General features: G+C 49.6%; 3 protein-coding genes across 6 annotated transcripts in view; 2 read left to right on the top strand and 1 right to left on the bottom strand.

The window, feature by feature from the left end:
• Positions 1 to 13529, bottom strand: part of LOC113823485 (fibroblast growth factor receptor 3) — a 185635-nt gene that overhangs the window by 77387 nt on the left and 94719 nt on the right. The gene's annotated exons all lie outside the window — the stretch shown is intronic.
• On the top strand, positions 2681 to 3225 carry LOC138862105 (spore coat protein SP96-like). Its single transcript, XM_070123265.1, has 2 exons — positions 2681 to 3012; positions 3153 to 3225. Exons 1-2 carry the CDS (start codon positions 2681 to 2683, stop codon positions 3223 to 3225), a joined length of 405 nt encoding a protein of 134 aa, XP_069979366.1.
• LOC138862104 (rhoptry surface protein CERLI2-like) lies at positions 7158 to 7914 on the top strand. The gene is made up of 2 exons (XM_070123264.1): positions 7158 to 7634; positions 7876 to 7914. Exons 1-2 carry the CDS (start codon positions 7158 to 7160, stop codon positions 7912 to 7914), a joined length of 516 nt encoding a protein of 171 aa, XP_069979365.1.

The following is a 13529-nucleotide window of genomic DNA, read 5'->3' as shown; positions in this document are numbered from 1 at the left end:
CGGGGGGAGTGAGGGCGGAGAGGGAGAGAAAAAGAAGGAAAAAAAATGCGAGAGGGAGAGGGAGAGAGGGAAGGCGAAGGGGAGAGGGAGAGGAAGACGAGGGGAGAGGGAGAGGGGAAGGCGAAGGGGAGAGGGAGAGGGAAGACAGAGGGGAAGGAGAGGAAGGCGTGGGGAAAGGGTGAGAGAGAGGAGAGGGAGAGGGAAGAAGGAAAGAGGAGAAAAGAGAAAAAGATAAAAGATAGAGAGAGAGAGACATATGGAAGAGGAGAGAGAGAGCATAAGGGGGAGGGAGAGCAGAAGGAGGGAGAGAGAGAGAGAGAGAGAGAGAGAGAGAGAGAGAGAGAGAGAGAGAGAGAGAGAGAGAGAGAGAGAGAGAGAGAGAGAGAGAGAGAGAGAAAGACAGAGAGCAATAATTCTAAAAATCTGATAAGAGACCAAGCCCGATAAACAAAGAGATCAAGAGGAAGATAGGCATAAAAAAAACACGAGAAATCTGGCCAGCGTTAATTGGCAACCGCCCGGGCTGGCCGCTGTGCCCGCCGACGAACCTTTACCTGTAATTGGTTGTCACGTCGCGAAGTGTCTCCTCTTCTTCTTCTCTCTCTCTCTCTCTCTCTCACACAATCTCTCTCTTTCTTTCTCTCTCTCTCTCTCTCTCACACAATCTCTCTCTTTCATTCTCTCTCTCTCTCTCTATCACACAATCTCCCTCCCTCCCTTTCTCTCTCTCACAATCTTTCTCTCTTTGTCTCCCCCTCTCTCTCTAGCTTTATCTCCCCCCCTCTCTCTCTCTTCCTCCCTCTCCCTCTCTCTCTTCCTCCCTCTCTCTCTCTTCCTCCCTCTCCCTCTCTCTCTTCTTCCCTCTCTCTCTCTCTCCCTCCATCTCCCTCTCTCCCTCCCCCTTTCTCACTTACGGAAAATCCTCGCATTTTATGTTCTACCGAATGACTTGGGCTTTATACGATTCCCCCCCCCCCCAATCGTCGAGGTATTTACAAATCCTCGAGAACCAGGACGGATCTCGGGGGGGGGGGGGGGGGGAATCTATTGTCGACAGAGAAATCAATTGAAGGGGCTGCCCTGTTTACCCAAGAAACAGCTGTTCAGATCGGCCGCCAATGAGGTCGGGGCGAAGGGGTTCAAAGGATAAACAGAGATGAACAGATGAACAGCAACCGCGAAGATAAAAAGGATGTGGGGAGATACAGAGAAAGGAAAGAGGATGAACAGCAACAAGAAGATAAAAAAAGATGTGGGGAGAAACTGAGAAAGGAAAGAAGATGAACAGCAACAAGAAGATAGAAAAAGATGTGGGGAGAAACTGAGAAAGGAAAGAAGATGAACAGCAACAAGAAGATAGAAAAAGATGTGGGGAGAAACTGAGAAAGGAAAGAAGATGAACAGCAACAAGAAGATAAAAAAGATGTGGGGAGAAACTGAGAAAGGAAAGAAGATGAACAGCAACAAGAAGATAAAAAAGATGTGGGGAGAAACTGAGAAAGAAAAGAAGATGAACAGCAACACGAAGGGAAAAAGATGTGGGGAGAAACTGAGAAAGGAAAGGAGATGAACAGCAACAAGAAGATAAAAAAAAAGATATGGGGAGATACTGAGAAAGGAAAGAAGATGAACAGCAAAACAAGAAGATAGAAAAAAAATATGGGGAGAAACTGAGAAAGGAAAGAAGATGAACAGCAACAAGAAGATAAAAAAGATGTGGGGAGAAACTGAGAAAGGAAAGAAGATGAACAGCAACAAGAAGATAAAAAAGATGTGAGGAAAAACTGAGAAAGAAAAGAAGATGAACAGCAACACGAAGGGAAAAAGATGTGGGGAGAAACTGAGAAAGGAAAGGAGATGAACAGCAACAAGAAGATAAAAAAAGATGTGGGGAGATACTGAGAAAGGAAAGGAGATGGACAGCAACAAGAAGATAAAAAAAAATATGGGGAGAATATGGGGAGAAACTGAGAAAGGAAAGAAGATGAACAGCAACAAGAAGATAAAAAAGATGTGGGGAGAAACTGAGAAAGGAAAGAAGATGAACAGCAACACGAAGGGGAAAAAATATGGAGAGAAACTGAGAAAGGAAAGAAGTAAATGGGAAGATAGAGAGAGAACGTGAGAAATTGGAATAATGTACTTTATTACTCGGATAAAAAGAGGAATCCATATCAGAACTCATGTTTTATCTTCTCTCAAAAACCCGAAGCCAGTTGCAACTTCTGTGCAGGGCTTTTAGAACATACATGTTTTATACTTAATTTTATTACTATATTTTTATTCTTTTTATTATTACACACAAACACACACACACATAGAAAACACACACACATACACATACAAAAAACACATACACACACACACATAGAAAACACACACACACACACACACACATAGAAAACACACACACATAGAAAACACACACACACACACACACACACACACACACACACACACATACACACACACACACACACACAACACACACACATACACAACACACACACACATACAAAACACACACATACAAAACATACACACACACAAACATATTATATTTATTCATTTACTTGTTCCCACTCATCTCTGCCCGTATGCTTCGAAGCCGCTTCAACGAGGCCTCCCCCTTCGGACGAAGCACTTTCACGGGCTCTCACCACGGACGCCCTTTACCTGGATGGAAGCTCAGTCTAGACCCCCCCCCCCGTCTCTCATCAACGCATCAGTGCCAAAACGCACTTTCGGGGGAGTCATCCACTTCAGCGCCGCTGCCGCCACCACCGCCATCGCCACCAAGATCATCCATATTACCGCACCGACGACCACCACCGCCGCCGCTACCACCACCGCTACCACCACCACCACTGCCGCTACCACCACTACCAACACCACCACCGCCGACGCTACCACCGCCGCTACCACCACCACCACCGCCGCTACCACCATCACCGCCGCCGCCGCTACCACCACCACCACCGCCGACGCTACCACAACCAGGCTCTCCCCGCAGCAACCGGAAAAAAAAAAAAAAAAAACGAAGATCCGCTGCTGTTATTCTTGGCCGCGGCGCTTGTCCGCGTCTGCATTTCCTCGTAATTCCCGGAAAGCCTAATGGATGGAGAGCGATTGCCACTGACACGCGCTCACAGGAGCCGCTCGCCCGCCGCGCCTGGCGACCGTCCAGCAGGAGGCGGCGGCGGCGGCGGCGGAACGCGAACCTGAAATCGACCTGGATTTCCTGAAGGCAGTTTCTCGTCGCGGATTTGGAGGCGACGTTTTGCCTTGGTGGTACACATCGGTAACTCACACACGCACACACACACACACACACACACACACACACACAGACACACACACACGCACACACACACACACACACACACACACACACACACACACACACTCACTCACGCACGCACACACACACATACATACACGCACACACACACACACACACACACACACACACACATACACACACATACTCACACACACACACACACACACACACGCACACGCACACGCACACGCACACACACACACGCACACACACACACGCACACGAACACGCACACACACACAAACACGCAGATATAAATATATTTTATTTATTAATTTATTTTGTTGTTGCAAACAGGGCCCACTCATCTGTTGATCCTTATCTATTACAGAGAATAAAAAGGTTATTCTCTGTGATAAATAAAAGAGGGAAGGAGGAAGAAAAGAAGAAAAGGAGGAAAGGAGGGAGGGAAGGAGGAAGAAAAGGAGGAAAGGAGGGAGGGACGGAGGAAGAAAAGGAGGAAAGGAGGGAGGGAGGGAGGAAGGAAGATAGATTGAGAAAGGGAGGAGGGAGGAAAGGAGCGACGTATATTTCAATAAAATCACAGAATATTACCTTTGCTCTATGTCTTAAATATCATTTGGCCGACGTGCACTTTGCCTCGGAAAAGACCCAGAACTTTATCATTTACACACAGTCTTACTAATGATACGAACTTCAGAAAACTGCTATCTATCGACCAATTAATTGTAATAACACCACCATTCACACTAACAATAAACACAATAACTACTAGTATTACATAACAACAACAACAATAATAACAATAATAATATGAGTGGTGGCTATGGATGTGGAGATGGTGGTAATGATGATAATGACAACGATAATAATAACTATTGTTAACACTAAAAAAGGGGCAAGCATACAATACCAAATAAACCTTAAAAGATGACAACAGCCGAAGAATCCAAAACGAGAGAGAGAGAGAGAGAGAGAGAGAGAGAGAGAGAGAGAGAGAGAGAGAGAGAGAGAGAGAGAGAGAGAGAGAAGAAGAAAGAAAGAAAGAGAAAGAAAGAAAGAAAGAAAGAAAAAAAAGAAAAAAGAGAAAAGAAAAAAGAAAAAATAGAAAACAGAAAAGAAAAGAAAGGAAAAGATGAGAGAGAGAGCAAAACAAGACTCGACTGTTTACATAAACGGGAAAGGGAGAGGGTTGCTCGGAGCAGACATCCGCGAGACAGACAAAGACAGACACGACACACGAGGTAAACAGACGTCATCAAGGACCACCGCTGAACAGACAGGGCTGGGGGGGGGGGGGGGGGGGCTCCCTATTTTTTTCACTTTTAAAATGTTTATTTATATATTTTTTTTTGCGAGTTCCGGGGAGCAAATATTCGGATTCGAGAACAATTTTTTTTCTTTTTACTTCATAATGCTCCCTATTTTTCTCTTTTCTTTTAACAGGTTTATATTTTTTTTTTTTGCGAGTTCCGGGGAGTAAATATTCGGATTCGAGAACAATTTTTTTTTTCCTTTTACTTCATAATGCTCCCTATTTTTTCCCTTTTAAAATGTTTATATATATATATTTTTTTTTTGCGAGTTCCGGGGAGTAAATATTCGGATTCGAGAACAATTTTTTTTTCTTTTTACTTCATAATGCTCCCTATTTTTTCCCTTTTCTTTTAACAGGTTTATATATTTTTTTGTGAGTTCCGGGGAGTAAATATTCGGATTCGAGAACATTTTTTTTTTTTTTTACTTCATAATGCTCCCTATTTTTTCCCTTTTCTTTTAACAGGTTTATATATTTTTTTTGTGAGTTCTAGGGAGTAAATATTCGGATTCGAGAACAATTTTTTATTCTTTTTACTTCAAAATGCTCCCTATTTTTTCCCTTTTCTTTTAACAGGTTTATATATTTTTTGTGAGTTCTGGGGAGTAAATATTCGGATTCGAGAACAATTTTTTTTTCTTTTTACTTCATAATGCTCCCTATTTTTTCTCTCTTCTTTTAACAGGTTTATATATTTTTTGTGAGTTCCGGGGAGTAAATATTCGGATTCGAGAACAATTTTTTTTTCTTTTTACTTCATAATGCTCCCTATTTTTTCACTTTTAAAATGTTTATAATTTTTTTTTTTTTGCGAGTTCCGGGGAGTAAATATTCGGATTCGAGAACAATTTTTTTTTTCTTTTTACTTCATAATGCTCCCTATTTTTTCACTTTTCTTTTAACAGGTTTATATTTTTTTGCGAGTTCCGGGGAGTAAATATTCGGATTCGAAAACATTTTTTTTTTTACTTCATGATCAGGTGTTCGATCAAATAAGAGAGATTCGTATGATCAAGAAAAAAATAGTAAAAAATATAAAATAGGGGACAAAGCAAGGTACGAGAGAGCAATGGAAGGGTGAGGGAGGCAATTAAGATAATGATCTGATTAAGTGAATTCATCAGCACCCCATCCCCCACCGAAAAATAAAATCTAGGGGAAAATTCAGCTGATGACAATACCTTAAAACACACACACACACACACACACACACACACACACACACACACACACACACACACACACACACACACACACACACACACACACACACACACACACACGCTCTCTCTCTCTCTCTCTCTCTCTCTCTCTCTCTCTCTCTCCCCTCTCTCTCTCTCTCTCTCTCTCTCTCTCTCTCTCTCTCTCTCTCCCCACTCTGCTTCATTTCCGCCTCTCAAAATTGCTCCATTAATTCACGTTTGTCTGTATACCTCTCTCTCTCTCTCTCTCTCTCTCTCTCTCTCTCTCTCTCTCTCTCTCTCTCTCTCTCTCTCTCTCTCTCTCTATGTAAATCCTTTTCAGTTACAAACGGACACAAAACCCCATTCTAACCAAACTCATACTCACGAAAAGCGAACCACAACCACCAAAGGAATCTCCTCCCTCAGCCATCTTTCCCTCCGCCATAATTCCCGTTAAAAAATCGCCCTCCTCTTGCCACGAGAACCCCCCCCCCGCCCGCCCGCCCGCACGTGACACTTCGGCGCTGGAAGGGCGGCCCCCGTGCGAGAGGCCCCCGTTGCACAGTCGCGCCAGCCCCCCCCCCCCCCCTCTCCGGAAGCCGTAACCGGAGTTCGGTCGCGGCGTTCGGGTCTCGGGTTTCTTGGCCGCCGTCTCCGTTCGGGTTCGCCTTGCCCTCTTGCCCTCTCTCTTGCTCTCCTCTTTTTCCCTCTCTCTTTCTCTCTCCCCTCTTGCTCGTTCTTTTTCTCTCTCCCCTCTTGCCATCTCCGTTACCTGCCCTTCTCCCTTCTCCTCCCCTCTTGGCCTTTCCCTTACTCTGCCTTACCCTCGCCTCTTCTCCTCTCGCTTATCCTCCCGTCTTGCCCTCTCCCTTTCTGCTTCTCCTCCCCTCATGCCCTCTCCATTTCTCTCCTCTTGCACTCTCCCTTACTCTACCCTCTTGCCCTCTCCCTTCTCTCCCTTCACCTCCCTCTTGCCCTCTCCTTTATCCTTCCCTCTTGCTCTCTCCCTTCTCCTTCCCTCTTGCCCTCTCCCTTCTCCTTCCCTCTGGCCCTCTCCCTTCTCCTTCCCTCTTGCACCCTCCCTTAATCTCCCTTCTTGCCCTCTCCCTTCTCCTTCCCTCTCGCCCTCTCCCTTCTCCCTTTCTCTCCCTTCTTGCCCTTTCCCTTTCTGGCCCCTCTTGCCTTCCCCTCTCCGGACATGACTGCCTTCGTTGCGTGAACTATCTTCTCCGCTTCCCTTCTCTCGGTCCCTTTGCGGTGGGCAACCGGACTCCGAAACCCCACTTTACCGGTAAGACGGAGCGATGTGTCGTCTTCGCGAGCGCCCCCTGAACTTATACCCAATAACGAGATGCCCACTGAAGAGGTACCCTATGAAGAGATGCCCAATGAAGAGGTAGCCTATGAAGAGATGCCCACTCAAGAGGTAGCCTATGAAGAGATGCCCACTGAAGAGGTACCCTGTGAAGAGATGCCCACTCAAGAGGTACCCTATGAAGAGATGCCCACTCAAGAGGTAGCCTATGAAGAGATGCCCACTCAAGAGGTACCCTATGAAGAGATGCCCACTGAAGAGGTACCCAATGATGAGATGCCCACTGAAGAGGTACCCTATGACGAGATGCCCAATGAAAAGATGCCCTATGAAGAGATGCCCCCTGAAGTTATACCCAATGACGAGATGCCCACTGAAGAGGTACCCTATGAAGAGATGCCCACTGAAGAGGTACCCAACAAAAAACGACCACTAAAGAGCTGCCAACAGGTGAAATGCCCACAGAACAGATGCCAACGAAACATGCCTGCCGAAGAGATGCCCGACGCACCCGTGATGGAAACGACGCCCCCCTCGGACGCCCCCCTCCGCCCCTCTCCCCCCCCCCTTCCCTCGCTCTTCTCTCCGAGCCTCGCAAAGTGGGTCTTATATTCCGTCGCATCAATATCCCCGCATAATTTTGTTCACTCTCTGGGTGGGATAAACACACACACACACACACCATTATCATATATATATTTTTTTCTCCTATTTCCTCTTCGCTGAATCCTACTTTCGTCCGTGCTTGTGCCAGACCCTACTAAGAAACACAAATATACCTTGTGGGGATTAGTATTGGTCTCACGTCAATGCCTGTGACGCCAGAACGAGTCGGAAGATCAGCGTCTTCGTGGAACCCGACTTTCCCGGACCCGACTCCGCGACGGTTCCGGGTAATCGCGATCCGCCAAGATGCGCGCAATCCGGCGAGGAGCGGCGCGAACCTCCCAGCAGCATGCGCGCGAAGCCTCCTCCTGTCACGACGTAAGCCTCCTCCTGCCACGACGTAAGCCTCCTCCTGCCACGACGTAGGCCTCCTCCTGCCACGACGTAAGCCTCCTCCTGCCACGACGTAAGCCTCCTCCTGCCACGACGTAGGCCTCCTCCTGCCACGACGTAAGCCTCCTCCTGCCACGACGTAAGCCTCCTCCTGCCACGACGTAAGCCTCCTCCTGCCACGACGTAAGCCTCCTCCTGCCACGACGTAGGCCTCCTCCTGCCACGACGTAAGCCTCCTCCTGCCACGACGTAAGCCTCCTCCTGCCACGACGTAGGCCTCCTCCTGCCACGACGTAAGCCTCCTCCTGTCACGACGTAAGCAAGCCTCCTCCTGCCACGACGTAAGCCTCCTGCTCGCGCGCCGTGCCAGGGTGTCCGAGCCCTCGTCGCGGGCGCCCCTCGCAGGCAGGACACGGAGCTCGCCTGGGAACTTCCTGGGGCCTTCCCGAGGGGCGCGGAGGCGGCGGTGTAAACAGAGCCTCGTCGGTGTCGGGAAGATTTACTAATAAAGCGCGCTCCTGGGGCGGACTCTGGGCACTGTGCTGGCTGCGGGAGTGTCACAAAGACGCGCAGAGATGTGAACATTTATACACAAAACCAGTCCAAAAGCCCGGAAGACGCGCACACACGCAAACATTGCCTTTCTCTCTCTGTCTCTTTCTCTTTCTCTGTCCCTCTCTCTCTCTCTCTGCCTGTCTCTCTCTCTCTCTCTGCCTGTCTCTCTCTCTCTCTCTGCCTGTCTCTCTCTCTCTGCCTGTCTCTCTCTCTCTCTGCCTGTCTCTCTCTCTCTGTCTCTCTCTCTCTCTCCCTGCCCCCCTCCCTCCCTCCCTCCTTCTCTCACACACACAGGCGTGCACACGGGTAAGGAAAATCGACAAAATCTTCCAACTTTATAAAATCTTGTTCCTGGACGTAGCATATCATTAAGGACACGCCTTATAATAAAACTTCTCGTCACCAGACATTTACATAATTTATACACGTGTCCCAGACGTCAATCCCTTCCCCCAAATATTTTCCAAAATCCCCTGCCGAAAAGAGAGAGAGATAAATACAAGAATAAACGCAAAAAAAAAGTATATATGCAAAGCTAAACGCAAATATGTAAGCAGGGGGAAAAAAACACGAAGAAAATATACACAATATATTGTTAAGAAGAAAGAAAAACGAAAAATAAAAATACACAATATATTCTTAAGAAAGAAAAAAAACGAAAAAATAAAAATGCAAAACCAACACCCGAGGCAATTCCGGCAGACGATCAATTTTATCGCGAGACGAGTTTGGAAGCTCAGGTCAAACGGGGTCAACCCAGGTCACACGCCCTCCTCGCGCGCCTTCTTAGCCAGCGAAGGTTCCCCCTCCCCTCCCAGCCCCCCCTCGCCCTACTGAGGGGAAAGAAAAGTGAAAGACGAAGACCCTGATAATTGGAAAGAGACAAGCGAGATTGAATTGCGAAAGAGGAAACGAGGCGATGTGATAAGCACGGCAGCCAGGAGATGAAGGAAGAGAGGAGGAAGAGGAAGGAGGAAGGGAGGAGATGTAGGAGGAAGGGAGGAGATGTAGGAGGAGGGGAGGAGATGGAGGAGGAAAGAAGAGGATGGGGAGGAGGAAGGAAGAGAGGAGGGAGGAGGCAGGGGAAGAGATGGAAGAGGAGGAAGGAGGAGGGAGGGAGATGGAAGGAATAGGAGGGAGGGGAGGGGGAGGAAGTGGAAGGAAGGAGGGAGGAGGAGGAAAAGAAGATGGAAGAGGAGGAGGGAGGAGGAGGAGGAGGGCGAGGCAGATGATAGGTTATACCTGCCACAGCTAAAATTAGAGCGAGATCTGGTGGCAGTGCTCCGGCCACTCCCGTTCCCCTTCCCGTTCCCCTTCCCCCTCCCCTCCCCCTCCCCCTCCCCCCACACAAGGCCTTCTCTTCTACGAATTGACGTAAATAAATAATTTTCCACTCAAAAACGAAAAGGAAAAAATGAAGCAAAAATCACAAGAGAAAGGAAGAGAGAGGGAGGGGGGAGGGAGAGGGAGAGAGACTGAGGGAGACAGAGGGAGAGGGAGAGGGAGAGGGAGAGGAGAGAGGGAGAGGAAGGGAGAGGGAGGAAAGGGGGAGAGAAAAGAGAGAGAAGGAGAGAGAGAGAGAGAGAGAGAGAGAGAGAGAGAGAGAGAGAGAGAGAGAGAGAGAGAGAGAGAGAGAGAGAGGGAGGAGGGGAGAGAAGGGAGAGAGAGGAGAGAGAGAGAGAGAGAGAGAGAGAGAGGAGAGAGAGAGAGAGAGAGAGAGAGAGAGAGAGAGAGAGAGAGAGAGAGAGAGAGAGAAGAGAAGAGAGAGAGAGAGAGAAAGAGAGAGAGAGAGAGAGAAAGAGAGAGAGAGAGAGAATGAGAGAGAGAGAGAAAGAGAGAACGAGAAAGAGAGAGAACGAGAGAGAGAGAGATAGAGAGAGAGAAAACAGGGGAAAAAAGACGTCAGAAAAAGCAGCAGCAACACAAAACAAAGCCAAAACCCCCTCAGATAAATCAGATCATAATAATAATCCTCCACATCTATAATAAACGGGGTAAACAGGGCAGAAGGTGACAGCGGGAGTGCCTGCCCCCTCTCCCTATCTCTCTCCTCTTTCTCTAACCCCTACTTCAACCATATAGTCGGGCTCCCCTCTCCCAATCTCCCGACCTTGCTACAGTGCCATGCTCTCCCCAACCTCAAAACACATCCTCGTGCTATTCCCTCCCCAACCCCAACCCTGTGATATTCCTCCCCAACCCCTAACTCTCCCTGTGATATTCCCTCCCCAACCCTAACCCTGTGTTGTTCCCTCCCCAAACCCCAAGTCGCCCCCGGCCATCCCTCTACAACCCCTACCTCGCCCCAGTGCCATTCCGTCCCCAACCCCTACCCCTCCCCCAGGCCATACCCCCAACCTCCCTCCCTTACCCCCCCGTGCCATTCCCTATAGCCCAACTCTCCCTCCACAGACCATACCCCCAACCACCCTCCCCTTTACCCCCGTGCCCAAATTCCCTACCCAACCCCTCCCCCTCCCCCAGACCCTCATCCCCAACCCCTCCCTTACCCCCGTGCCATTCCCTCCCCAGCCCTCCCGCCCCCAGACATACGCCCTAACCCCTACCCGGCCCACAGACCATATCCCCAACCCCAACCCCTCCTCCCTCACCCCGCAGGCACCGATAAAACCCCGCCAGACCCCCGCCCCCGCCGCCCCACTCCCGTTTCCGCCGCACTCGGAGCCGGGCGCATTCCTCGGGGCGTGACGAAGGCGTCGGCATGCGTGGCGCTCCGTCGTCGTCGTCGTCCCTTATCCTCTATCCGAAGGAAAGGGGATACGCGCGCCAGCTGGGGGAGCGTCGTCACCCGAGTCGACCCAACCTGGACGTTTCTCGGGACGTTTTTACGGCGGGCGGGACGTAAGCTCGTGGCCGGGGATCGTGACGCGAGGACACGTGGGGGAAAAAAAAACTCGCGCTTTCATCACAGGACATCGCCATTAGCCTCGGATTGTTCGTTAACCATTCCCGCGTTGAACGTCTCTGTTTGTTCGCCTTCCTCTTTATCCATCCGTTCGCGCCGCCCCTTTCAACCAGGCGTCGTCGGTCGTCGGTCGTCGGTCGTGAGTGTTCGAATTCCCAGAAGCGGCGAGCGTCGCGACCCCCAGCGATGTGGCCCCTCGGGGATGCCGCCCTCCCGCCCTCCCGCCCACGCGCCCGACATAATCACAGGGTGCCTCGGCCGTCCTCGGGACCCTCGCCCTTCAGGCCTCCTCCCCCTCCCCCTCCTCCTCCTCCTCCTCCTTCTCACCTTCCTCCCCTTCCTCCTACTCCTCCTCCTCCTTCTCACCTTCCTCCCCTTCCTCCTACTCCTCCTCCTCCTCCCCCTCCCTCCTCCTCCTCCCCCTCCCTCCTCCTCCTTCCTCCTTTCCCTCCCACCTCCTTTCCTCCCACCTCCCCCTCCTCCTCCTCCGCCCACGCCGCCCCGCCGTCAAGGAGGACCCTCTGCCGCGCCGCCATCGTCGGGCAGAACACGCGGCCGTTCGTGAAAGTACAGGACTAAGGACACGCATATATGTATACAAGTATACTTATAGATGTGTGCGTGTGTAGATACATTCGTAAATATGCACATACACATGAGAAGAAAACATTCTTACTTGCATACTCTCATTCTTAGCTCTCACTCCCTCTCTTGTTCCCCCAACCTCCTGTCTGACTCCCTCCCGCTCCTTACGCCCCCTATCTCTTTTTTGTTCCCTCCTTCTTTCCCTCCCCCCTCATTCTCTCTCTCTCTCTCTCTCTCTCCTCCTCATTCTCTCTCTCTCTCTCTCTCTCTCTCTCTCTCTCTCTCTCTCTCTCTCTCTCTCTCTCTCTCTCTCTCTCTCTCTCTCTCTCTCTCTCTCTCTCTTTTCTTTTGTCTCAATAAACGTGTCAAAGTCAAAGTCAAAAAGTTTCTCTCTCCCGCCCTGTGTATATATGTGTGTGTGTGTGTGTGTGTGTGTGTGTGTGTGTGTGTGTGTGTGTGTGTGTGTGTGTGTGTGTGTGTGTGTGTGTGTGTGTGTGTATACAAAGAGAGAAGAAATGCAAAGGAAAGATACAAGTAAAAAAAGAAAAAAATAAAAAAAATAAAAAAAATAAGCGAGAAGGAGATTAGAGGAGAGACAGGAGGAAAAACACACGAGACAGAGACAGGGAAAGACCAGGGCCATGACTCATCGAAAATGAACGCGATTTCCACACCTTCTCCGTCAGGTCGCGTTCAACAGATAACGAAGCATCTTTTTATCCTTGATTAAAAAAAACATAAGTAGACTGGGTCGTGCGATGCGGAGGGAGGAAGGAAGGGAGGAAGAGTAGGAAGAAGGATGGGTAGGAGGAAAAGACGGATGAAGGGAGGAGAGGAGGAAGGGTGGAGGGGAGGAAGAGTGGAAGAGGAGAGGAAGGAGGGAGAAGATGGAAGGTAGGCCAGGGAAGTGAAGAGGAAGACAGGATGAGAGAAAGTAGGAAGAGAGAAGAAGGAGGGAAGGGAGGAAGAGGGAGGAAGAGGAAAGGAAGAGAGGAGAGGTGAGGAAGGGGAGAAGAGGGGGGGGGGAAAGAGGAAGGAGAGATGAGGAGAAAGGGCAGCGGCAGGGCTGTAGGGTTCGTAAAGAAGGTGGAAGGAAAGGAAAAAAATGAATAAAGCAAAAGAAAAGAGAGGAGGGAGAGGAGGATGGGGAATGGAAAGGGAACATGGACATACTCAAGAGACATGAAAAGGGACAGATACAGGGGAAGGAATAAGGGAAGAGGGAGGACATGGAGCCAGGGGCAGGAGTAGGGGTAGCATTCAGGGGCAGGGATAGGGGATAGAGTCAGGGGCAGGAGCCAGGGGTAGCATCCAGGGGCAGGGGATAGAGCCAGGGGCAGGGA

This window comes from Penaeus vannamei, chromosome 7 (genome assembly GCF_042767895.1).
Source record: "Penaeus vannamei isolate JL-2024 chromosome 7, ASM4276789v1, whole genome shotgun sequence".
Taxonomy (NCBI): Eukaryota; Metazoa; Arthropoda; class Malacostraca; order Decapoda; family Penaeidae; genus Penaeus; species Penaeus vannamei.
This window is presented reverse-complemented; position numbering and strand designations above follow the sequence as displayed.